Here is a 27909-nt window from a genome sequence, read left to right as displayed (position 1 = left end):
GCGGTAAGTTAGCAACAGAGAACGGCATACAGGGTTAGTTAACGGTACGTCCCAGCAAACACAGAACTTTTACAGAAAACAGGTTATATAAATGTTGATGGACTTGATGGAAAACATTAATGATGTATCTAAGAGTTGACAAAATATTTTGCAATAACATTTTGACAAAATATTGTTGTAGTGTTTTTCATAAAATGTTTTGAAGGTTTTCATGACCTTTATATAACCCGACACTTAAATGTAACTAAATTGTTTTGAATAAAACCAAACGTATTTATCAAAAAATGTTTGTGTTTGCTTGAGTAACCTGTTCTCTCATTCATACCTGATTTTACAGACGACATCCTGTCAAAACCATAAAGAAATATAAATATTCTGAATATTTTTCGATAAATTGAGCTCACCTGCTTTCAGTGGCATACTGATCCCATGCAAGCCCTGCGCACACTGCCACTATAATAATCGGCACACCCCAACCTAAGAGTGTGTAGTATAACAATTTGCTCTTTTCGGTATTGAAAACCAGTACGACTTTAATATACAAATTGATGCCTTCAACTAACATCCAGCAGAAGACACACAGATACAAATAGTGAATGGTTATTGCGATGATCTTACAGAGAGTCTGAAACACAGAAAATGTATTTGTTAATCGTGTTAATAATCATTATAATGGTATTCTTTCGAGTCATTTTCGCTTCATTGTGGGGTACAAACTAAACGAAGAATTCTAATTCTGCAGATTAGCGTTAGGGTTACACGCTACCATTAACATGGTCTTAACCCTGGAATTATGGAAACTTTTGGGTCTGAGAACTGCTAAATTGTTGGTCTAAAGTATATAAAAGTATACATTCATCTGTGAGGAATTTTCTCTGGAAATGTTAATTTTTAGAGAAAATTCCCCAAAACTGTTTTTTGGCCCAAATTTTTTCGGACCACGTAACAACAAAAACAACAACAACAACAACAACAACAACAACAACAAACAGATTCTTGAGTAAAAAATGTTTTTAATAATTTTTAAATAAAACTAGATAAAAATATCTACGACCAATTTTTTTATTTTGACTAACTTTGAGAAAAAGGGTACGATGAAAATGATCAATTAAAACAAAAAATCATAAGTTGATCAAAATTCAAAAAAGATTTTTTTTGTTCCATGTTCCAAAAAAAAAAATTGGGCCAAAAAATCATTCTAAATATGTTATCTTTTATATACTTTAGACCATACAATTTAGCCCAAAACGATATTGCCTGTCCAATTAATCATTTTATATGTATACAATCTAAATTGCAAACCTGATTTGATGTTTGATCGGCTCCCAGAAGAAAGGACATCTGGGCGGCTAATAACGCCATCGCAAAATTACTGTGTATGATGTAATGTTCGGCTGTTCGTAACGACCTGGGCGTAATTTAGAGGAGAGAAATTGATATGAGGGAAACTATATCGTCATGAAGGTCTGCATTCTGACGAATAGGCCTATAATGCTACTTTAAGGGTAGACGAGGTATTGTTGGTCGAAGCAACCTAAAAATCGATTTTCATTATCTATATCAATATATTATTGAAAAATAACACCTTGATGTTTTGCAAAAGTTCATTCTACAAATCGTATACTTTGCAAACTTGCTTAATTTATTGCTGTTAATGAGTTATGTACGTTTTACAAAAGTGTTGTTGTTTCAGCCCTCTTTACAACGTAACTCAAGAACCGCAGTACCTATAAAAATATATCTGTGATATTTTAATTCTTCTACACACTCGCTATGAATTGAGCAATGCAGTTTTTGCTAACGCTCACTACCATTCGTAAGATGCTGTGAACTACCAAATCACAACAGTTTAAAATAATTAATAACCTTAATCCGCCCTTGTATAACACAGCAAGTGCCCAATCGCTGTGGGCGGAAATCGGCGATGAGAAAAACAGATTTGCACCTCAAAATAAAATCGAAAACCGACGCCCTCTATAGTCATTATGATACAAAAGTGCTGGTTATAGTGATCAGTGATTCATCATTATAGTATTCCTTTCAAATGTTATAAAGATATGAAAAATAAAATACTTACTCGAAAATCATAAAGATGAAAAAAGACATCGCCAGCGATAGTATAGAAAGTACACACCCAATATTGGTTAGGTACGTCATAAAAACGGAGTGGAATTTTGGTATCTAGTTGGGAAGTGTAACAATGTGTTATTTTTAATAAACTTACTGCTTACTACAGTTTAAAATCGAAAATAGGGAAAGTAATGGATATACAAATTGAATATGTTGCCAATTAACTTTCCATTAGCAGTTACCCTAAGACTAAATATGACAGTTATTTCCCCCCCCCTTTTTAAATTCAAATTTAGAAAGGTGTAAAAACTGCAAATCATGAGGTTAATATTCCAAAACACATACAACTACATGGCAAAAAACAAAGATAACTAAGAGGGAAAGAAACTAAATCTTACCGGATAGGTGGTAATTTGCAGAAGCACAGCGTAGCTTGTAGTATGATTACAATAACATGTTACTTGAACATTACGTTGTGTAACTTTCTCACATCCTTCTGTAGACCAAGTGCTGTGTATAAGGAAAGAAATGTGTTTGGTAAAGGGAACATTACAAACAAGTTTCAACCTGTCTAATTTGGAGAACCGACGACTAGAGGTTTAATTATTGCAACAACTAGAAAATAAAAATAAGAAATTTCTTAAAAAAATAAGAAATTTCTTATCGAAACCTTACCTTTCTTTGGCATTCCAAAATGCACATATAGTTTTACTTTCTGTTCTAAATGCTTGCTGTGATTCTGGAACCTGAGAGCAGATCATACACAACAGAACAGACATCAAGGAATTACAACATTTGTTAATAATCATGATAATGGCTGTTAAGTGTATAATGGTTATCGTAAATATTTATTTTAATGACCGTTTTTACCCGAATATGCCGTTCACAATAATGTAAAAAGAGTAGTAAACAATGGTATTCCATCATGTGGTTAAATTACATTTAAATATGTTTGTTGCGTCAAGCGAATTACTTGTTTCCATTTGAAGCTTGTCGTGTAATAAATTGAACATACCTTTTTGTGGTATTCAAGTTTGAGTTTTGGATCAACATTAAATTGGTTTCCATCCACATATACCGTGCTGCTGAGAATACCACTAGCTAACCCAACGGTAGTTTCAGTGTTGTTATCTTGTTCTCTGGAAGAAGAAGAAGTTATCATAAAGAGGTTGTCAAATTACTGATTCCTTTAGACACTGTAAGTCTGTAACCGCACTTGTAGAAATTTCTTCGGTTCATTTATTTGTAAATATATGATATTTTGAAATGCAATCTTTCTCGTTTCCTATCTGTTTCTACCTTATTACCCCGTGGGTCACTTCCATTGTGGCCTGTACACCATCCGCGATAAACAACTTTTGAAAAGCACCGTAAACAAGGATTTAACCTTTCGCTAAAACGATACCCTAAATAGGTAACACGCGCCCGTTTTCACACCTTAAACCTTAAACATTTCATTTTCGCGTATTAGCAATTGCAATTTTGCTACCCTTTTCCCCAAATTTTTCATGTTTTTGACACCCTTATTACACCTATACGTATAAAATAAGCTGGATTAGATCAAGACATGCTACTACTAATCAGGAGCGTAGCCAGGGGGAGCCGAGGAGGAGGAGGAGGAGGAGGAGGAGAGGGGGGGGGGAACGGCAAAGAGTAAAGTGTCCTTATAATGACTAAAAATCGAAACTACGCAACTGACTAATAATAGTCCATTTGGCTTCATGGAGACTGTAGCGTCCGCATGTGATCAAAGACGGTGCATAATACTGCATATGGCTCGATATGTATCCCGCGATGCGACGCGGAGTGACTGCGCCCTACATATTGACCTTTTTCCCTCTATCCCACAATGCACTATTCCTGGGGGTATGACGTAGTTCATCAACCTCATAGATCGTGTGCATCCGATGGTCTTTGCCAGACCTTTTCAATTATTTTGTCTGAATATGGGCATACTGATTCCATATATGCGGATTATCGTAAAGGCCATCGATGTTACTAATTATGCAATTATTGAATACACGAGTGACGGAGCGATGCAGAACATCTGTGTAAGAGATTTTGTTTACATTTTATTTTCATCTCCGAAACAAAGTGAAACGGACGCCGACAAAATATCACGGCGTGTCCCGTCATTTGTTTTTCACCATTAGGTCTATAAAATTTATACAAAGTTAGGTTTCAATAACAGGAAACTTTTTTTGGCGACGACACCATGTCAATAAGGCATAGAAATGTTGTTTTTTGCCCCCGAAAGGTATTAGTGATCGCGCGCCATTGTCGTGAATATCGGGGATTCCTTTTTTGTGATGAAGGCACCAGCCGAAATGTCCGTATTCCAGAATGTAATGCACATAACTCTGTACTCCCCCGGGGAGATGATGTATTTTGCGACACTCATACCCCCCTGGAATAGTGCATGATGGGAAAGAGGGAAAAAGGTCTATAGACCGCCATGCGGACGCTACCGTCTCGTGTATGCTAATACCTGTCACTGTTTCGTGACTCAAGGCTGACATTACTTGATCCAACGATGCTGTGGTCAACATAGACTAGGGTCACAGTGATAGTGCCTGAGTGAAAACAATCAAAACAAGCAATCAGTAACACTCTGAAGCATTCAAAAGAGTTAACATTCTTAGCTCTTTTATTTACTTAATATTGTGAAACCCCTTTAAGATCTTACGATTAACGTTAATAAATTTATGTACCCGAGGCACCGGAGGAAGAGACAAGGAGACTGGAAAGTAAGTAAATATCAGTCCGGTTTTGATGAAAAGGTAAGGCATTAATGTATTACACTTGAAGATTTTGTTTTGATAAGATTTGAGACTTTCTCAAAAGGTAATAAGCAAGACAACATGCTTGTATATAGATATGACAAGAGTATTGCCACTTATTTGTATTTGTTGTTGATTCCCCGAGCCTAGTGGCTTTTACCATTGACTTCATTAAGCTTATCTAGAGGTACGTCCAATGCTGCCTTGGTTGAATTCACCCCTCCTGCTACACTGAAAGATGCCATACGTTGTGTGTCGTTGGTAACGAGACTACGGACTTCAGCAACTGTGGTATTTGCGTAAACGACAAGGTTTATAAGATAATACTTGAAAAAGTATGAAAAGTGAGGGACGACGAATACGAAGAAGATAAAGACAACGACGGCGGTGGTGATGATGATGATGATGATATGGTGATAATAATAATAATAATAATAATAACAATAATAATAATAATAATAATAATAATAATAATAATAATAATAATAATAATAGTAATAATAATAATAATAATAGTAAAAATAATAATAATAACACTAATAATAATAATAATAACAAAAATAATAATAATAATAATAATAATAATAATAATAATAATAATAATAATAATAATAATAATAATAGTAATAATGATGATGATGATGATGATGATGATGATGATGATGATGATGATGTAACGTTTTTAAAATGTTTAAATAATTATGGGTTCCGTGTTTTTGATACATACCCACAGTTTCTGTAACCACTCTAATAGACCCTCCTGGTGGTAGTTTGGTAGCAAGATTACCAAGTAATACTTCTGTTCCCTCTGTCAACTCAGCTGGATTGACCTGACAAAATGAGCAACAATTTGCATGTAAAGGCGGTGAAGTTTTATTATAATAGTTGCATTCCAACTCTTTTCCTTTGCTGTTTAATTATAATGTGTTATTGTACAAAAACAACGATCGTCCCTACCTACCTTTCAGGTTCAGTGGCGTAGCGCCTTGACCAATTCAGCATCGATTCAGTGCCCCTCCAAGTTATGAAAGTAAAAATAAATTTCGTCGCTTCGCGCGCATTTCAGCACAAATAGTCATTTGATTTGAAAGATCAATAAAGACAGATATTCAACTTTAATCAAAATTAATTTAGTACTAGGCCATATGTGATGGACTCATTTTGCTTGATCGCATCACATACAGGGTGTCCCAGAATGATTTATACCGAAAAAGATGGACTTTTTTTAGGTATGAAGCGCATTTCTATTGGTCATATTGTTTTACATTTTAAGTTCAACATATATTTAGCTTTCTCAGATTTTTTAGATTTTAAAAATTGGACGTTTCTAGGAGAAGTTACAGAGGATTGCGTAAAAATGGTAAATTACAAGTTTTGACAAAGCAACCTATTTTGAATCCCTGTAAAATTACTAACCGTTCAGCACAAAGTAATGTTATGCAGTATATTGCTGTGTCCTGTTCTTACTTCTACTAAATAGTCGATATCTATCGATTATTTATGATGTTACGAAGCAATCATTGTATGGAATAAAGGATTTGCTACGCTTGAGTGACCTTAAACTATTCTTACTTTGGCGGCAGTTTTGAAGACAATTAATGAGGTGTGCGAGTTTTATCATTTGAAATGCCGGCAGAGATGGATTTTTCATAAAAGTATAGAGAAGGTTCGTCCTTAGTGTCACAGCATGCATTTATATCCACAGTATATGGGCAAACCCACAGCTACGTAACAAAGAAGATTAAAATTTACTGCGGAGAATCCTTGAGGAAGTTATATCCTCTATAATAATGATATTTTTGGGTAAAAATTGTGGTAAAAATCACATAAAAAGTATGTTTTTCAACCTAAATATCTGATGTCATATTGAAATTTCACTTAAGCCCATATCAAGAATTATTTAGCATGGTAGCTCTACATCTGTGCCAAATTTGGTGTATTTCCTATCAAAGAATGTAGGATTTCTCCAATATATTGCACAGTGCGGCTGGACGATGGTGACAAAGGATCCATGTGTTATGATGCCATTACACACATGCAGTTTTCGTCCATTTTCAGTAATAGCAATGTCACGCCAAAACGAATCAAGCTATTTCCATGAAAGTCACAGGATAAGTGGGAGACACGTGTGGCATTGTATTGCACTTATTAAAATTAGATACACTGTTGACTATATATTTTTGATATTTTGTTCAAACACGGTATAAATCATTCTGGGACACCCTGTATTTGTGCAAATTTTCGCGTAATTGTTTCAAGGATTGGGGCGCCATTACGTATCCGTAGCCCGGGCGCTAGAACTCCTAGCTACGCCACTGTTCAGGTTTCAGTTAAAATGTTTAGCCTTGAGGTGCAATCACTTAAAGGCTTGACACCGACCAAGTACACTTTGTGAGAGAAAACTGAACACGCCATGCTGATAGAGGTATATTACTTTAAATGTGATGTGAGATTGGCAGTCGTGGATAATTGTGACGTGTCATGTCAAAAGGAGACTCTTTTGGGCAGGTTATCAATTTTGAGGTTTCTACATATCTTAAATATAGAGATATTTTGCTCCACGATGCCATTTTCTCCGATGAAATCGGACATTTCTAAGTGAAGATATTGAGTTCGTAAGTTATGGTATTATAAAATTGGAAATTGAGATATCGGCCTTTAGAAATATTATTGACAATGTTGAGAGTAGGAATTACCTTGAAAAATGTCTCAAAAAATACAAGATACCAGTTATATTCCGGTCTGAAACTATCAGACAATATTTTAAACATAAATAACATCACAAATTCGCAACAAACTCAAATTGTAAAAAAATCACCCCAGGGAGATTTTTGGCTATTTCTCCATTTACGATCCTGCCCAAAAGTGTCTCTTTTTGACATGACACGTCACAATTATTAACCGCGATATATTACGATTATATAAAATGCTTTCAAAGTTTGAAGCCGTGTGACATGAAATTTTTGCATCCCTTGCTCTCTATATTACGGTTTTTAAAGTATCATTAAAAGGAAATCGTATAGTTTTATTGCCATATAAAAAAATTTGTTTATACGTACCGTAAAACCTCGTCTACAAGCATATATAGTGCTTCTGATGAAAGCTAAATTAATCCAGGCGCCATTATGGAATTTGAGCAAATAAATTACAGATCCAAGCATAAATACAAACAAGTATTATTGTAAGACCATTTATTGTATTGGCATATTTACGCATGTATCGTCTTAATTAAGCTTTCATCAAAAACACCATATATGCTTGTAGACGAGGTTTTACGGTATGTGTTATTCCACCCCAATACAACGCACATTGATCTGGTATCCCTTGTTTGTATTAACATACAAATTGGACCAATCAGTCAGTGTCGATTTCAACACGATCACCTGATAGCCATGTTGTTTTTATGTATGGTATTTTTAACTCATACATCATTTTTCATAATATTACTGGTAAAGCTACAAAGCTTCCAACGTGAGTCAAATACGTAAAAAAAGTCATTTATTTCAAATTCCTTGATAGTTTCGCTCTATTACATACATATAAAAAATATAATTAAAAGAACAAGATAAATGACTCTTTTCTGTGAAGTAATGCATTAAATGCGTTATTTTGCTGATAGCTAGGGAGGAACATATTCTCAGTGACAGATTAATATAAAGTTGACCTAAATAGACCTGCCAAAGTTACCGATACCCCGCCATCCCAAAGCTACCCCATTTCAGACCATTTTGAATAAAAATATTACTTACATTTACAATTGTAGTATTCGTTTCATCAGAAGAATCCGGAAAGATGAGTTTGATCGCCATCTGAATGAAAAAAGGAAATTAATGAATTAATGTTAAAATTATGTACATTATGTTTCACATTATTACACATAATTAATACTATAATTATATTATAAAACATACTGGTGTGTGTTTTAGTGACTTACCTCACTGTAGTCTTGTATGAGCTGGACGGTCTCTTCTTCTGTTGCATTGGTTGGTATTTCTATATTCTCCTGAAACGCAGCTAAAACTTCGTTTAATTCTTCGGAGTTTCCAAAAGCTATTTGTTGTGTTGTCAAATGTCCATACTGTGAAGCAAGTGTTTAAAACACTAACACAATTATGTAAACGTTTATGCAAGAATACGCAGTCTACTCCATTCATTTAGTCCTAACTGGAGATTCTTGAAAAATGAGCCAAAAACATGCATTTTCGGCATGTTTTCTGACAATCGAGTCACAAAAATCACAGACATGGAACAAGTCTAAGTATTCCAAATCTTGAGTATATGCCGAAATTTTAATTAATTTAATTAAATGGTTGGTTATAAGAATGAAACATGTCTTTTCCAAAAATTAGAATGCATAAACTGAAATTAGTCTTAGCACAAGTCTTTGGCCTTGATTGTCACAGGATACGAAAAACACCCTAAAACGCATGTTTTTAGCCTTTGTTTCAAAAAATTGGCAAAATATTAAAATTAGACTTTTATTGCTAGTTAGGACTGACTAAATAATTTTAGATTTAGCTAGATGTTTCATTTGCTAAAACAGGATAATATTTTTTTAATCCTAAAACAATTAGTTCTGTATTTTGCTGGAATAGGGAGTAGTCATGCAACATGACTGTGTATCATGATGAGATATTTAAATGGTATGATAACAATGGAGGGATACTCACCAACATGGTCCTGCTTGCAGTAGGATGATATGTCGTCGAAACAGACATAGCTGAAGTCATCGTTTGCTGACTTGTCGGGAACTGTTGTTGAGTTGTATCATGATGGGTGTCAGTTGTAGTATGGGCTTCAGTTGTGAAAGGTTGGGCATCAGTCGTAGTATCTGCGGGTAGATTAGTCGTTTGGGGATTGCTCACTAACATGGTCCTGCTTGCAGTAGGATGGTTCGTCGTCGAATTCGAAGTAGACATAGCTGGAATCATCGTTTGCTGACTTGTCGGGAACTGTTGTTGAGTTGTATTAGGATGGGTGTCAGTTGTAGTATGGGCTTCAGTTGTGAAAGGTTGGGCATCAGTCGTAGTATCTGCGGGTAGATTAGTCGTTTGGGGATTGCTCACTAACATGGTCCTGCTTGCAGTAGGATGGTTCGTCGTCGAATTCGAAGTAGACATAGCTGGAATCATCGTTTGCTGACTTGTCGGGAACTGTTGTTGAGTTGTATCAGGATGGGTGTCAGTTGTAGTATGGGCTTCAGTTGTGAAAGGTTGGGCTTCAGTCGTAGTATCTGCGGATAGATTAGTCGTTTGTGGAATGTCAATAAGAACTACTTCTTATATTTGTCTCTCTTCTCCCACCCTCTCTCTCTCTCTCTCCCTCTCCCTCTCCTTCTCTCTCTGCGAATGGTAACGTAGGTATGTGGAAAAGAAGTGCAATAGCAATAACAAAATATGTGCCATGTCGCTTTTTTGAAATATCACCAAAAATATCAAATTTTGGAAAAACGCCCCAAAATTTAAAACAAACACGAACCTTCCAAAATAAACACATATCGCACTCGGCGGCCCAGTCACTACCTGCCGCTGTGATTTGGGTAACTCGTTGCTTCCCCTCTCCAGATACCTGTACTTCAAGTTCGCCCATACCCCATGTCTTAATTATGTTAGCGAAATCATGATAGTAATGGGGCTTTTGGGCAGCATTTCATTGAACACGCGAAAAAACGCTTAACCCCGTAACACTTGCGTCTGCTGAGTCGATAAGCTGCATCATTTCACATTTATTACATGATATAACAATTAGTGTTTTGGTCACCATTAACCATGTTAATGGAATCATGACAGATGGGGCTTTTTAATTGGCAGCATTCTATTAAAATGGTTTTCAAAGATATTAGGTCCAATTTAAAACATTCTATACTGACTGCATCTAGCAATAAAGCACTCCTCCTTACGAGATACATAAATTCTCCCAGCCACATTTCCCTAATATGAAATTTTAAAAATGAAATGTGGCAGAGGTGTGGCTCGAACTCACGCCGCGCCGCTATCATGGATACTATATGAGCCTAGCGCCTTAGACCGCTCGGCTACCTGACTTCTTGGTATCCATCTTGAAACGTATTTGAACATATAATCGCAACTTCAACATAGGCCTACCACGTGACAAGCAAAGACAGAAAACGTACCATATTTTGGAATTTTATTTGTTTAAAAAAATTAATGTGTATTTTCTACATACAGAAATCTGACAATAAATTGCCCTATATACATGCACAATACATTATATCGATTTTATCGCTTTCCTAGAAAACATCTATACATCCATTAAAAATGCCTATATTAATTATTGGCGTGTGATTACAACAAGTAAAATACATGCCTACATTGAAATAGCTGCCAAGAGCAGTTTCAACCTTCTGGTTCAAATTTATATAAATCAGTTATATCGAATGGTTAAAATATGTAACTGGAAAGAAAGCCATAGCTGCCATGTGTGAGTATATTATTTTCAAATATATTTCCTCAGCACTAAAGCCATAATAATTATACGATTTCGGCTAAATTTAATTTGTTTAATTTATTGCCAGAGATTCGTTGACGTACCTTTGATTTTGGGGGAAAAACAAAGCGGTATGCGTGCTTTAAAAAAAAACTAAATCCGTAATTTACGTTTTGTTAAAACAGCCTGGTCAATGAATGACAAATAATATACATTTAAAATAGATTTGAGTCTGGCAATTTGCCTGAAGCAATTATCAGATTACCAATTCCAATGAAAGAAATCCAATTAGTTTCACTTCAACGCACTTCTATGGTGTTGCATATTGCCAAGTTTTAAGGTGTATTTGGGACGAAAATAATTCCCCGTTTCATCTCTACATAATCATATGACCGATTTTTGCGCGATTGCACGAACAAGTATACTTAATTCTTGGCAACACGGATTACTAGTGATTAATGTATATTTCTACGCTGGGCTATTTTCACGAGCTACTCCCGCCTCATCTCACGTTTTTCATGTCAGAAATTAACATAACTCCCGAAACCGAAACAGAAGTTATCTTCGTGCAACTTTGCACGAACAAGTATACTTAATCGTGCACGAACAAGTATACTTAATTCTTGGCAACACGGATTACTAGTGATTAATGTATATTTCTACGCTGGGCTATTTTCACGAGCTACTCCTGCCTCATCTCACGTTTTTCATGTCAGAAATTAACATAACTCCCGAAACCGAAACAGAAGTTATCTTCGTGCAACTTTTCTGTAGGCAACAAAAGACTAGAATAAAAGGATTGTTCACACATATCATGCTAACACTTCAAAATAACAATGATATCCGAAACCGAAACCTGAAACCGAAACCGAAAAGATAAAACGACGGTAAGTATCTTTGAAAAGAGCGGTATTGTATTCAATCTAGGTTTGCTGACATACACAGGTGATTAGTGCGATCTGCTTGTAGTGCTGGGCGTTATATTCAAAATTTGTATTCATCTATTGCTATGGTAGTTAATCCGATTATGACGTCACTTCTACGGCGTATATAAAGCTTGAATACTTACTTTGTATTCCAAACGATATCGACACTCCGTATCCCGCCAAAATAAAGGTGTATATTAAAATCCGTGCCATATTGTATTAATAGAACCTTGTCCAATAACGTTGTAAAATGTATATGGTTTTACCAACTCGAAGCGTGATATATTGATGACGTGCTATCAAACTGTAGGCCTACTAGGTAATGTGAAAAAGAGCTGAAGGCTCACATGCATGACGACTTATTCATGTTAAGGGACTGATCGTTATTTACGGCAGGGGGGAATGGGTGTTTTGGCAAAAAATTTCGCGTTCCCCCTCGCGTCCGCTCAAAATTTTCGCGTTCCCCTTGTTTTCCCAATTTTCTCCATTTAAAATTTAACAATCCCCCTCCTGGTTCAACTAAAATTTCAGGTTCCCCCCTCAAGACCACAAAAAAATTTCGTGTTCCCCCCTAAATTTACCCATTCCCCCCCTGCCATAAATAACGATCGCTCCCTAACATGGCAACAAATGTAAGCGCCAATGCATAAAAATGCATAATTTGAAAAATGAGAGTAATGGATAACAAGCATCCCTAATGTCATCAATCAGGAGAATGAATAATTTAACCTTTTGTACATTAATCCACAGATATCATGGATATAGGTCAAACTGAAAAGTGTTGAGGTATAATATATGTTTCATTCGGCAAAACACTATTATATCTTAAATCCAAATACTTTTCTGGAGACGACACCACAGCAGTCCGAGCTGCTTTCTAATATGTATAACGCTCTTAGTTTTCAGTAATTTTTGACAGCTATAGTTTCCAAAGGAATTTTTTCTATGTCCTTGAGATGACCAGTTTACCAGTTTGACATACACCCAATGCCAACATATGACCCGGATGGGATATCAGCTATATCAGCTAACCTTGTTCAGTCCAGCTTTCCAGAAAGTGACCTTCGCCTAAAACAATAACCGGAAAATGTTGACAGTTGGTAACAGGTGTCACGCTAGAAGTTTTTTTTGACCGTGGCATGGTTGAATAAGGTATTACTATTCCTTCATATGGAAAGGTTTGGCTACAAAACGATTCTCTTATAAACGTATCTATGCGCAGTTTCCAACTCGATACACATGAGCACACAAATATGTACAAGCAAAGTTAGCCCAACAATGCATTGTCTCTACACAGTCTGTGTTTATACATGGTTGAGTGCATAGCATCATAAGAGCTGTGAGAGCTTCTAGCTGGTGACTAGCGGAACACACGGCATCTGTGATTTGAAATTACTTGGTACTCTAGGTCGGTAAACATGAGTAAGATTTAATCTTTCCCTAACGAAGTCCTTTCAGAGGGCTGAGCTTTCGGAACTCTAGCGAGTGCCATCTTCAGAGCAACTAAACAAACAAGATGATGCACCTTTATACACTAGGGGAACTGTCAATAGGACATGTCAAAATAAATTGACAGGAATTGTCAATGAGTCAAAAAGGAGAACTTCCTGTGTGGAGAACAAACATGTTAATTGGTCAGAGGTCCTTTTGAATAATCTATTCCATTCAGGAGGAATGTCCACTCCTGTGTCCCTATTGAAATTGTCCGGAGTGGCATGGATATGCCAAGCTTCCATGAACTTCCTTTCAGACCACTTGGTGTTCATCAATGTTGTGTTGGTTTGCCACACATGCTCAGCGACTGCTGATTTTTGTGTGTTGCCAGAGTTAGTGTCTCTTTGGTGTTCACTAGTTCTCTTCTTCAAAGTTCTGCCAGTTTCACCAATGTAAACTTGGTCACAAGATCCACAAGGTATAGAATATATAGCCCCTGGCCAAAGATCCTTGGGAATAGGGTCCTTGGGGTATACAAGTTGCTGTTTTAGAGTATTAGTCGTTTTGAAGTAAACGCGAAGATTTTTCTTCCGAAGAACTTTGCGTATAGCTTCAGAGGTCCCAGCTACGTACGGCAAGATGACTGTAGCATTAGGCCTAGGTTCGTCAGTCGTGTCAGTCCTGGCAGGTCGGGATGTAAAGTCATGAACAAACTTCGAAGGGTACTTGTTGTGCTTCAAGCTTGTCGGATGTGAGTCTTCTCATGGCGTTTCTTCTCAATGTTTGACGAAACATTGTCAGCTCTTTGGAACAGTGATCGCAGCACTGAACGTTTGGCTGATTCTGGATGGTGCGAGTCAAAGTTAAGATACTGGTCAGTGTGAGTTTTCTTCCTGTAGACTGTAGTATCAAGTGAAAGGTCAGGCTTTCTCTTAACAAGGATGTCAAGGAAAGCAAGTTGGTCTCCTCCTCATAAGTGAATTTGATAACATCCTTACGAAGATTGTTGAGGCGGGTCAGAGAAGACGCTAAATGTTCACGTTCGATAACACAGAATGTGTCATCAACATAGCGTTTCCAAATCCGAGGTGGATTAGGAGCGGTCAGAAGAGCTTCCCGTTCAAAAGACTCCATAAACAGGTCAGCCACCGGTGGGGGAGATGGGGGATCCCATCGTCAGGCCATCAGTTTGAAGGTAAAGGTCCTCTTCAAATATGAAGTAAACATTGTTCAAGCAAAACTCCAACATGCGTCTAATGTCAGAAACGTGGAGTGATGTCCTGTCAACTAAAGCTGGGTCATCTTTTAGTCGGTCCATGGTGATACTAATTAGCTTCATTCACAGGAATGGATGTGAATAAGGATAGTCAAGGTTGGAGGAAATTTGCTAAGTAGGCATATGCCTTAATATACTTCAATATAACTGGTACGTATTAGGCCTATATTTGCCTTTTATTCACTGATTGGTGATGATATATTGCGTTGCCTAGTCAGAAGAGATGCCCACATTGCCTATTCTACTTGTTTGTTTGTTTCCGTGGTGATACGGCAACATTATGCACTACCATTTTAAGTTAAGTGCTTTTATCGAATACTCTGTTTTAAAGCTAACAATTAGTGTAAGATCACAATGATTTCACCATGGAAACAGATGATTAACATGATTAAGTTAGGTGGTTTTCACTGGGTGGGTGCACACTGTTTTCAGCAAATTATTATTAAAATATCACAATATTGCTTTTAGTATCTTTTCAAAACAACATGATTGTCTTTACCAAAAAATATACTTTCAATTAACTGTCTTTCCAGCACACTCTCAGAGCTTATGACAGAGCTGACTGAAAAAGAAAATTAAAAAAAAGGAACTGTCTATATACCTGTATATAGAAAATGTAGCATCTGCAGAGAGTGAGTGTGGTTGATTATATCTCAAACACTACTCAAATATCTTTACAGCCAGTTGTTTTTGGCTCCGGTTGTTTTTAAAGCAAATTATGGTTATTAAGTGCATGTGTTTGTTTTTTACATTGACCCAGTAGTTCATTTTGAGTGATTTTGAATCTTTTTAGAACAAATTATTTTACAGTGTTTTTTCTCGGCATGGACTTAGAATTTGTTTGTTACGTATCGGGCTCTGGTTGCTTTTAAAGCAAATTATGCTTATTATGTGCATGTGTTTGCTATAGAATTATTTTACATTGACCCAGTAACTCATTTTGAGTGATTTTGAATCTTTCTAGAACAAATTATTTGACAGTGTTTTTTCTCTGGACTTAGAATTTGTTTGTTACGTATTGGGCTCTGGATGCTTTTAAAGCAAATTTTGGCTATTGTGTGCATGTGTTTGTTATAGAATTACTTTAAATTGACCCAGTAACTCATTTTGAGTGATTTTGAATCTTTCTAGAACAAATTATTTGACAGTGTTTTTTTCTCTGGACTTATTGGGCTCTGGTTGCTTTTAAAGCAAATTTTGGCTATTGTGTGCATGTGTTTGTTATAGAATTACTTTATATTGACCCAGTAACTAATTTTGAGTCATTTTGGGTATTTCTAGGACAAATTATTTGGCAGTGTTTTTTCTTTGGACTTAAATTTGTTTGTTACGCATTGGGATCTGGTTGTTTTTAAAGCAAATCATGTGTGGATAGATGCATGTGTATTTATAGAATTACTTTATATTGATACGGTAACACATTTTGAGTCATTTTGAGTCTTTTTAGAACAAATTACTTGTCAGTGTTTTCCCCCTTTCCCCATGCATTTGTTTGTTATGTTACATATTGGGCTCTATACATTTTTTGTTACGGATTGGGCTCTGGTTGTTTGTAAAGCAAATTATGGATATTAGGTGCATGTTTTTGTTATAGAAATATTTCATATTGACCCAGTAACTCATTGAGTCATGCTGAGTCTTTCTAGAACAAATTGTCTCTGGAAAAGCTTAATATTTGTTCTATCATGTTGCAATATACATCAACTTGTTCCTCTCATTGCTAGGAATAACAAATTCGATTGTCATATTGCACTAGGGTGCTTAGTTCAGGAGTTATATAAGGTCAAATGTCAAGTATCTTATGTATATACAATCGAAATTTGTCTCAAATTACTCCTCTCGTCAAACCAATTTGGAAAATAATTTATTTGAGAAATGTGTAAACTCAGAAGCAAATGTTATGCTTGTACATATTTATATTGGACTTTGGTTGCATGAACTCTGTAGGGGGGACATGACAATACAAAAATGCACTAAAATTATGAATTAAGTATTATATGTTTGAGATTTCTTATGTTAAGGGGAGTAATTTGAGACAAGTTTCGATGAAATCGGACTATTTTTTTATTTTGACCTCTGTGTATAAAATTGTTGACATTTGACCTATTCGACCTTATAACTCCTGAACTAAGCACCGTAGAAAAATATGACAATTAACTTTTCTATTCCCTGTGATGAGAGGAACAATTTGAGGTACATTACAATATGATGGGACTATTGTTAAGTTTTGGCCCCACTGTGACCTTTAACCCCTGGGCCTAGAAAAAATGGAACCAATCAAATTGTTATTATTTCAGGTTTAAGAATGCCAAAAACATTGGTTCCACTAATGTAGGAAAATAAAATTCTAAACCCATATCGCTCTGTACTAGATGTTTAAAGTCGCGCCTCCCCTGTTCAAGTCAAAACTCGACCCATATAGCCGCGTCAACATTAAAGTTGTCCACCTACTAAAATTATAAAAATGGAAAATACTTGAATAATTTATAATTGGCAATTTAAACTTATGCTCTCAACACAAAATTAAGACGTACCTCAAATTTTCGGTCACAACTTTGACCTTCATCTGGAGACTGGCAACCCAAGTTTGGGATCAGTGACCTTAAAAACACGGCCGTACACTCTTGGTAACTTGTATCGGCCCCCGTCGCGGTTGGGTATTTATTTGGGTATTATTAAACAGTATTTTTTATCATAAAATTTGACACACACAACTCAAGTTTTTACATCTATTTCTCTTAGCTTTTAACAATGTAAATCACGGCATTTTCAATGTCATTTTCCGTGTTGTACCACCGATTCCGTGATTTTTTTCCCGTTTCCGTAAAAGGGATGACTTCTGAATTTAAGCTTCAGCACGTAAAATTGGGAAAGCTATTTAGTATAACCAAGGGTTATTTTCCCAATACACTGTGGAACAAGGAATGTGGTTTAATTAATATATGCATAGTAAATACACTAATATATCACGGCGATGATGTAAATTGGGTGATGTCATAGCTCATTAAAATTTGTCACTAGGTGTACAACTTGTTGTAATGCACTGCACTAGAAAATTTCGGCGCGGGAATTTTGAATATCGCGTGTTGGGAGCCGGCTGTTCTTATTCGTTTTATAGTCAATATGAGTTGTTTGTTTAAAATAAAACCACGTGATTCGTGCTTGATAACTATTTTTCCAACATATAAGGCATAATGTTATGATTGCCGGAGACTTCCTTTAATGAATCTCGTCAATGCAGACAATTCGACGTGATTTTGCTATATTCGAAACGTCTATTTCTACTTGCGATTTCGTCAATGAAAATTCACAAATTGTCCCACTTGTTTAACGAAAAAGACTTCTATATTCACTTCGTCAGCGAAGAACACCAAATATGCGTTCAGTACATGCCCATGTTAAAATTGTCCACTTTAGTGCCGAGTTCTCTTCAAACATGTCATAACTACGGAATTCATGTTACGGAGCTTTTCAGGATCCTTGATTATAAGCTTACCTATTCAACGTATCCCCACCAGATTGGACACATTTATAGATCGACGCATGCCTTGCTCTGTGGTTTCTATTATACTCACGATTTTGATTTTGTTCTCATTTGTCTTTTCATTTGCTGTTTTCCCTGGTAATTTGTGGTAAAGATTAACATTTGAAATGAATTTAACATTATAGTGTTAAATGTCAATATGCATATTATCACGCGGAAGACCAATAAATGAAGGCAAAACTGCTCCTGCTATACGTCTTTGTTATTGTTTTTAATATTGTTGGCTGCTGTTTTTAACGAACTAACAGACACTCAATAATTTACCAGTAATAGAAAAATAACAAGAAATAAAATGTAAATCCTCCACTTCGCACAGGTGCTATTACACAAACCCTACAACATGCAGATAAGCGCATCCTAAAACAGGCACATCGCCCACACATCAATCACCATGTTACGCACACTACATGCTACCACACAGCATACCGCTGTTTTTATAACGTAGTTTAAACTCTGCAAAAAGCTAAATCACAACTCGCCAATACAACATTCCACAAATAATGCACATTAATGCAATCGGGTCAATAAGGTGTGTCCAAGTTGTACATTTTTATAGGGCCCAACACACGGCTGACATTTGTTATACCGTACCGGTTGGTTTATTGCATATGGGACAGTTCTAAGGTGACAGAGGGACAGGTCTCTAGTTCGATTCCTCAACATTCATACCTATCACCTGTTTAATTATATTATCATGAGAAGTGGCCCTTGGTACCTTAAGCAATATGGAATGTTACGTCACAATATTCTGAATTATTATTCAAGGTTGTGTCTATTCTGATCGACCTGACAACAGGCACGCCCACGGTACAAACAGATGTAACTTGTGGAAAATCGTGTTTATGACAAAAACCATTAAAACGACACTTTTAGGTATTGTTCTGTTAGTTTCTGTATGGCACATCATACATACACATGTGTTGTAGTCTAAATGCCAATAATTTTATTTTTTACCTCTACCCACCTGACATCTATATACAAGCTATCCCCTTAACATCCAAAACATTGAATAAAACCAAATATATCATCTACCTTCTGCTTCAGCAGGTTTGTCTGATCACTGATGAACGAATATTGCCCATATCCCTTTACCTACTGTATAATAAACTACAAATGATTCTTATATACATATATATCATCACATATTTTGGATCCGGTTCATGCTTTTTTCGATATTAAATATTTGATGGAACAAGGATTCGTTATTCAATTTATTTCCATTACATGATTTTGCCATAAAAAAAAACAAAAAAACAAAAAAAAAACCAATAATAGGTCTATATTTCCACTAGATACGACGGATATAATTGATTTTTCGTCAAGTATTCATTAGAAGATAAAAATGTATTGAAATGGGTTAAATAACGAATACTTGCAGCCAGTGTCCATGGTGTCCGAAATAAGGAAAATTGTCCTCAAAACATTTTGGTTGTCCCCAAAATACAAAGAATCCAAATAATGGTTGTCCAGGGGATAAGTACATAGCTCAATATTGTTGTCCCAAGTGTTTGGACAAGAGGACAAGAGGATAAAAATGCTTATTTCGAACACGGCTTGAAGCAGCATCGAATATTGGACGTCGAATATTATGGCATGAATCGGCCATTCTAGTATCTAGTAATTTTTGATTGATGCCCTTACAACTAATTAAAGCAAATACTATGCTATAACTAAGTTATTTACTCTAAGCAAAGCTCTCTGTATTCTTTATTTTGTTGATTTTACTTTTGCAGCAAATGTACAAACTTTACTTATTGCTCCTGTGTTCGGTTCCCGAACACATGTATATGTACATTTAAAAGCAACGAATTCGTTCCACAAACGTATGACACATCGACGTAGCGTCATATGGGTACGGGGGCACGTGCCCCTACCCCAATGGTCTCGACAGCAAAACATATTATATTTAGTATCTAGTATATGCATATAATTATTTAATTCTGACGATTTTCAAGATCTTTCATCGATGAGAAGTCCCGAAGAATAACAGCGCCTTCAAATGATCTACCAGTCGAGTTTCCTTTTCCCATGATACATCACGATTTTCCCATGATACATCACGATTACATCGCAAACCGCTGGCGGCGCCCTTATTGCGAATAGCGAGAATTCTGACGATTTTCAAGATCTTTCATCGATGAGAAATCCCGAAGAATAACAGCGCCTTCAAATGATCTACCAGTCGAGTTTCAGCTACAGATGCACTCTGCTCTTGGTATGTTAGGCCTGGGTGCTTAATCTCGCCGATTAACTCTGCGGCGTGCCCGGAACCCAAGCCGCAGACCCACGCTGATGCGCATATGCTGAGAAATAAAATAATATTGCGATATGCACTAACAAAATGTGTGTCTGCCCGATGAAAAGCCATGTTCAGTCACCCGTTCATCGGCTTGATCGGCCCAACTCCTACATTTCTCGCAACCGGCTTATAACACTTGACAACAATACCCTTACAAATTAGTGTCCTTGAGTACGTTGATTCTTTGCCGGATTATATCGACTGATCCGCAAATTGCTCACGGTGAGTAAACTCAAGTAAGTACTACAATAAACATTAATATAAAGGTTTTGAGTTATGAATGGCAAACCGCAGAGCAAGAAGATGGCAAGATGTTGCGAATTCGATGCCCATAACTGCTCGCGAATTCGCAACCGGGGATATGGCCACACTATATCAATTCATCGGCGTGCTGCGGCTTGAAAGTGCAAGCCGCAGGAGAACCATCGAAATGCTCCGAGACGACGCAGAGGTAATCGGCGAGATTAAGCACCGGGGCCTTAGACACTGACATTTCTCTGTGAACAAAAACATCTCGTCCTGCGATCGTAGAATAGCGTCTATAGTCTGTCTCGTCTCAAGTCACAGAGGTCTACTATAAAAACAAAGAGGCGAACTACTGTACATGCTTCAGGCAACCTCCTTCAACTTATTTGCATAATTTAGAATACCAGGTTCGTATTTTGATTCGTTAAATTTCTAATTAGCATACTTTTGGATGCCTCCATATCTGGCTTTACCTAATTAATTATTAATGACCCGTACGTTGTTTACGCCGTGACGTCATTAGAGCTTGTCACTGGTCCGATGTGAAACACGACAAACATTTGCACTTTTCTGTCCATTAATGTTATATCGTGAAATACCATACAGCGGAAGTGTTAATATATATATTTATTTAAGGAAAATGGCTAAATATGCTGTATTAATTCTGGAAAGGGTCCGGCGATTTGTCCGCCAAGGTGGCGTGTTGATATTTTTTTCGGGACGTTTACGATGTCGACAACGCATCAGTATGCATATGACCGTATCTGCCTGTATTAAAAAAATCTTTGTCTCAAGTTGAGAGTAACACCATGTTGGATTTCAGAGTGTCTGATTCCAATCAGTGCGTTTACGCGGTAGTGCTGAAGCGCCAGCGTACGGACAAATCGCCCTTCTACGTGTGTGCATACGGGATAAGGTTAGCGCGCGATTCGAATCTGCCACTGCGAGACGAGACAGACCATAGTAATCATTTTTGCTAACCAAGCGGCTCAGGAAGTGACACAGGAGCAGAAACCTCCACTTTCTGAAGCAACAAAACAAAACAAAAGAATCAATTAGGCACTGTAAAAATATTTCAAAATTTTAGGTTTAAAATTACACAAAACCCGTAACATCGACTTACGACTATTACGACCTTGGACAAGGAAAACTGTGACCTAAACAAAAACTGAACAGTTATGCAGCCCTTGAAAATGACAAGATTATTAAAGCCATATTATAACATTTGCTGAGGAGGACGCCCTCAATACTTTTCAAAATTCTTTATTTTTACACAATTATATTGTACTTTATTGGTTTTTGGGTGTATAATATCACGCATTATATAACTCATACAAAGATTCGTATCATTTGATTGGTCAATTACTATTGAATATTTTTGCTATTTATAGAAAAGACTACCGCGCCTGTGCAATAATCCATTTTCCATTGCACTGGCGCGCAGCTACCGTGACAACGCTGACAGACGCGGGCATATATCGCGAACGGTGACGCCAATTATAGGTGAGGTTGTATGATATGCAATAGTCAATTTCCCACTGCACTAGCGCGCAGCTACCATGGCAACGCTGACAGACGCGGACGTATATCGCGAAACCAATTATAGGTGTGATTGTCGCTTCTAAAATAAATACAGTTTGTAATATTTTTGTAATTTATTTTGATTTCCTGGTGATTTATAAAACTAGGCGGAAGTTGAAGAATTTTACATGAATTATATAAAACAAATATAGAATGTTTATGAGTACAATGGGAAGAATAGTTTCATTCGGTGAAATATGACCTATTCCATTCAACTCGGCAAAGCCTCGTTGAATGGAACAGTCCATATTTCACCTCATGAAAATATTCTTACCATCGTACTTATAAACATTCAATATACGCGGGCCGCCACGCACCGGCGACACGACGGTTGATCCTCAATGATCGCGCGATAATGCGTTCGCGTAATACTGCTTGTTACCAACATTTACGCAAGCTTACCGAAAATAGAATCAGATTATTACAAGGAAAAACAATAAATTAGGTGCAGCGTCAAAGTGTTGACGTCACTATCTGGAAAAACCAAGTATAGGTTAATAAACGCGTATCACTTGTAGGGAGTGAAAATTATACAAAATAATGTACGCGTGTTGAGACGTTTAATGCACGAGCCCCGAAGTGATACGCATTTATTACCCTTTTCATACACGGGGGAAAACGTGAATTTTACTGTTTTTAAAACAAAATTGTCTCTAAAAATATTGGAAAATAGAATCAAATTAATATGAATGCATCAATCCATCCGAAAAATGACTCAATCCTACGCGACGCGAACACGTGCGAAAGAACTGCGTACGGAGTGACATTGTACAAAATCAATTATCAATGCACTCCGCTTACTTTTCTAACCTCTTTTTATTGGTTGCTTTGATATATGGGTGTATGATAGTGCCATATATTATACTTACCATGGATATCTCTTTGTGTTGTTTTAACCTTTCTTCGTTAAGATCGTTTCCCTGGAGCGTGGTATCAACTGTTGTCGACATCCTCCGTCTCATTTCTGCTCGGTTTTTTTCTGTCATCATCTGTTTGAAATAAATAAAACATCTCTTTAATGTGGCGCCACTTCTTTGTACTCTCTAAAAATCTCTTATTCTCAGAAAATAAGCGCTATACCCTTCAAGGAATACAATAATCCCACTTAATTATGTGCATGTCATCAAAATTTCATAATGAGAAAACTTTCAAATTCTCTTGTTTCAGCAAATTCGCCTTGCTATAAACATTTAATTGTGTCATTTGTTGACGTAATAAAAAAAAAGTGTTTTTAGCGGAAAGTGTTAGATTTCGTTCGATATAAAAATAAATGACCACCCCCCTTTTTTTAAACAACATTTTATACCCATTAGCCCCTACTTCCCGACGTCGGTAGGCTTATACCCGTCACTTCTAAAATTGAGTACCCCCGGCAAATATTGCGCTCCGAGAATATCCTTTAAGAAAAACCTCAGCGGTGAGTGCGCGAGTGCGAGCCCGGACCAAGTCGGCCTTCGGCCTCATTACTTGGTTTCCCGCTACTCAGTCGACAGTCTTCTTGAAGAGCTGCATGTATGCAGGGTTAAAATATTTAGCGTTCAAATCGCAAAGAGCGCTTATCATCATGATCATAGCACGACAACACCGTCACCCAGAACTGTTAAACTATGTATACTATTCAAGACTGTTAACCTTTGTGTACAAATATTTAAGAAAGACCGAATGAGACAGAATTAGAATCGCTAATAAATGATTGCTAACGATTACAGCTCTTTTTTCAACCTTACCAATGGTTTCTCCGGAGCAACTGATGATGATGAAAATTGAGCACTAGATAATTTCATCTTCTCGAAAAGTCGCTTCACTTTTTCTCTCACCTAAAAACATTAATATACATGTGTAGATGAATATATTAATAAAATAATTATAATCTATTTAGATACATGTACTTGTTTTTACTATCTAACTAAGTACCGCTGTTTTTGTCGATTTTTAAAGAATACCCTGAATTTATGACGTTTTTCAAACTTCGTACCTCTTTGTTCAGAAAGCAGAAAAATAAGAAAAATAAAACTCCTTGAAGAGAATTCAACACAATGAAGATGTATTGGAATACCAAAGTAGCGCCACCAACGGCCATGAATCCAAATATCCACGTAATGCCGAGAAGAGGAGTTAATGTTAATGTACCTTTGGTCGCGGTCCTGAAAAATAAAATTAGTTATTACTATCCAGAACCAGTTTAACTTCGTTAATATATAATTATGTAGAGAATACAGTTTCAAAAAGTCTATATCATAGGATTTGAAACGGTTTCAAGAATTTCTTTTCAATTTTATATAAAATTATTACCCTTAATATTTAAAGAAATACGCAAAATAAAGCCCTCAAAATTAATGAAAACAACATTTTAAGTACACAATAACATATCTCACGCCTCGTAATTTGAATACTACTGAAACAAGTCAAATTTAATTTCTTGCCTTTTCGTTCTTTAGGATTCTTAAAATTCGTAAATTAGTATTCCTTAAAACTCACCAAAATGCCTTGATCTTATCACTCCCCGCCTTATCTACAGATCTGATGGATCGATATAATATACGAGCAACGATGCAAAGTAGAATCAGGTTTAACTGAAATGAAAGATGAGCAGTATGAAACATCACTGAACGATTTTTTCTGTGAATAAGCCGTAAGGCCAAATATTAGCAGAATGATACAGTACTAAAACCATTAGTAAATAGTTTTGTAGCTGTTTTAACAGCTACAAATGTTTTAAAGTTTTTAAACATTAAAATGTGTCTCGTATAGCGGATGGTGGTCTTTTAAATGCAGCTTGTGATGGTTAGTCCTTAAATTTTGAGTAAAATATGGTACCAGAACGTGCTACAAAGTATATTTCAGCAGTATATATTATATGGATAATAAGATTTTCCACAAAATAGCTGCAATTGAAGGGGAAAATCAGAGGGTGCCATGCAAAATGAGATTGTCAATAGTAACGCCTTAAAACAGACATAAAAACAATTTAATTGTGCCATTTAATATACCATAGTTGTTTACCAATATAATGACTGCTGCAGGTCCAGCGAAACTCCAAATGAGTGGATTCCCACTTCCAATCCAGCAGCTGATAAATAAATTAATAAACCAATTAATAAATAAATTTATTTATTTATTTATTAAAAATAGAAAATAAATCAATATAGGGTAGGGGGAGCACACCAACATTGTTTGAAGATTGAGCTATACTTAATCAGAAAAATCTGCTGGCTACTTTAAACACCCGTTTTGTCATACGTCTTCAAAAGAGATTAAAATCTGTTTCATGTATTCAATATCGAAACAATATCGTTATGTTTTTGACGAATGTCCAATAGCTGTTAAAATCATTTTAAGCATGAATTCTCTTGAATTAAAAAAAGAGATTAGAGCCAGAGGGCATCATTTTCAACATATTCATAAAAAAACCGTTTAAAAACGTTTTCATGACCTTTATATAACCCAACATTTAAAATATAATTAAAATGTTTTAAATGAAACCAAAGGTGTTTATCGAACGTTTATAGCGTTTTAAGAAAATGCTTGTGTTTGCTGGGGTTTAACCTGTGCTCTAATTCACGCGTAACTTGATTTTAACAAACAAACGAATCGCTATTTAGCATCCTGTCAAACCATGATTAAATGTAAAAATATGTATAATTTTCGATAAACTGTGCTTACCTGCTTTTAGTGGCATACTGACCCCATGCAACTCCTGCGCACACTGCCACTATAACAATCGGCATACCCCAACCTAAGAGTGCATAGTACATCAATTTACTCTTTTCGGTATTGAAGACCAGCACGACTTTAATAAACAAGTTGATGCCTTCAACTAACATCCAGCAGAAGACACACATATACAAGTAGTGAATGGTCATTGCTGTGATCTTACAAAGAGTCTGCAAAACAGAAAATGTATTTGTTAATCGTGTTAGTAATCATTTTATAATGGTATTTTTAGTCCGCTTTGCTTCCATGTGGTGTATAAACTAAATGAAGATTTCTAATTCTGTAGGTTAGCGTTTGAGGTTAAACTCAATCAATTTAAGCAGATCTTCAGTATTATTCACCGCCCATTAATGTCATTTAAAAGACCTCAGGTTAGACGCTTCCATTAAAACTTTCTTAAACGAAGTTCACAACAAGACGAGCTGTATATGTCAAATGTAAGAGTCTGAAATTACCAAAAAAAAAAAAAATAAAACTAAAAAAAACCGTTCTCATAATAAATTTCCGAAACGCTTATTGCCTTGAATCAAGGTATAAGTATACAATCTAAATTGCAAACCTGATTTGATGTTTGATCGGCTCCCAAAAGAAAGGACATCTGGGCGGCTAATAACGCCATCGCAAAATTACTATGTACGATGTAATGCTCAGCTGTTCGTAACGACCTAGAAGTAATAGATAGGATAGTTTATGATGGAAACTATATTGTCATGAAGGTCTGCATAATTGCGAATATCATGTTAAAATAAACCGTCCCCTATATAAGCCATGAAGTGCCCAATCGCCGAGCGCGGAGGTCGACGATGGCAAAAACGGCTTTGCACCACTCAAAAACCGACGTCCTCTATAGTCATTATGATACAAAAGTCCGTCTTGGTTTATAGTGATCTGTGATTCATCATATAAATAGACGAATAAAGCCATGGAAAATAAAATACTTACTCGAAAATCATAAAGATGAAAAAAGACATCGCCAGCGATAGTACAGATAGGGCACACCCAATATTGGTTAGGTACGTCATAAAAACGAAGTGAAATTCTGGTATCTGGTTGGGAAGAGTAACAACGTGTTCATTTTAAAAAACTTATTGCTTACTACAGTTTAGAATCTTAGATAGTATTTAATATTCCGAAAAAAACATTTTATTCCGAAACATATACAACTACATGGCAACAAAACAAAGATGACCAAGAAGGAAAGAAACTAAATCTTACCGGATAAGTGGTAATTTGCAGAAGTACAGCGTAGCTTGTAGTATGAGTACAATAACATGTTACTTGAACATCAATTTGCGTAACTTTTTCACATCCTTCCGTAGACCAAGTGCTGTGTGTAAGGAAGGGATTACGTTTGGTGAAAGGAACATTACAAACAACTATGTCAACCTGTCTAATTAGGTGAACCGACGACATACTTGAAGATTTATATAGAAGTTTAACTATTGCAAAAAATAACAGTAATAAAAATAAGAAATTTCTTATCGAAAATCCTTACCTTCCTTTGGCATTCCAAAATGCACATATAGTTTTACTTTCTGTTCTAAATGCTTGTTTTGACTCTGGAACCTGAGAGCAGATCATACATAACAGAA

The 27909-nt window shown here is 36.1% G+C and overlaps 2 protein-coding genes across 2 annotated transcripts; both read right to left on the bottom strand.

Annotated features, from left to right (window-relative positions):
- Positions 1 to 400: 400 nt before the first annotated feature.
- LOC140136354 (adhesion G protein-coupled receptor L2-like) lies at positions 401 to 10907 on the bottom strand. Its single transcript, XM_072158084.1, has 13 exons — positions 10889 to 10907; positions 9521 to 10083; positions 8785 to 8928; positions 8600 to 8659; positions 5578 to 5680; positions 5011 to 5136; positions 4559 to 4643; positions 3086 to 3209; positions 2746 to 2816; positions 2469 to 2580; positions 2078 to 2181; positions 1303 to 1408; positions 401 to 625 (listed from the first exon to the last, which is right to left on the bottom strand). Exons 1-13 carry the CDS (start codon positions 10905 to 10907, stop codon positions 401 to 403), a joined length of 1842 nt encoding a protein of 613 aa, XP_072014185.1.
- A 10830-nt stretch (positions 10908 to 21737) lies between these two features.
- On the bottom strand, positions 21738 to 26936 carry LOC140136352 (adhesion G-protein coupled receptor D1-like). Its single transcript, XM_072158083.1, has 8 exons — positions 26877 to 26936; positions 26267 to 26487; positions 25607 to 25673; positions 25082 to 25176; positions 24579 to 24747; positions 24331 to 24420; positions 23473 to 23592; positions 21738 to 22046 (listed from the first exon to the last, which is right to left on the bottom strand). Exons 1-8 carry the CDS (start codon positions 26934 to 26936, stop codon positions 21999 to 22001), a joined length of 870 nt encoding a protein of 289 aa, XP_072014184.1. The 3' UTR covers positions 21738 to 21998.
- Between the last annotated feature and the right edge of the window lie 973 nt (positions 26937 to 27909).

The sequence above is a fragment of the Amphiura filiformis genome, chromosome 16, assembly GCF_039555335.1.
Source record: "Amphiura filiformis chromosome 16, Afil_fr2py, whole genome shotgun sequence".
In the NCBI taxonomy this organism is placed as follows: Eukaryota; Metazoa; Echinodermata; class Ophiuroidea; order Amphilepidida; family Amphiuridae; genus Amphiura; species Amphiura filiformis.
This window is presented reverse-complemented; position numbering and strand designations above follow the sequence as displayed.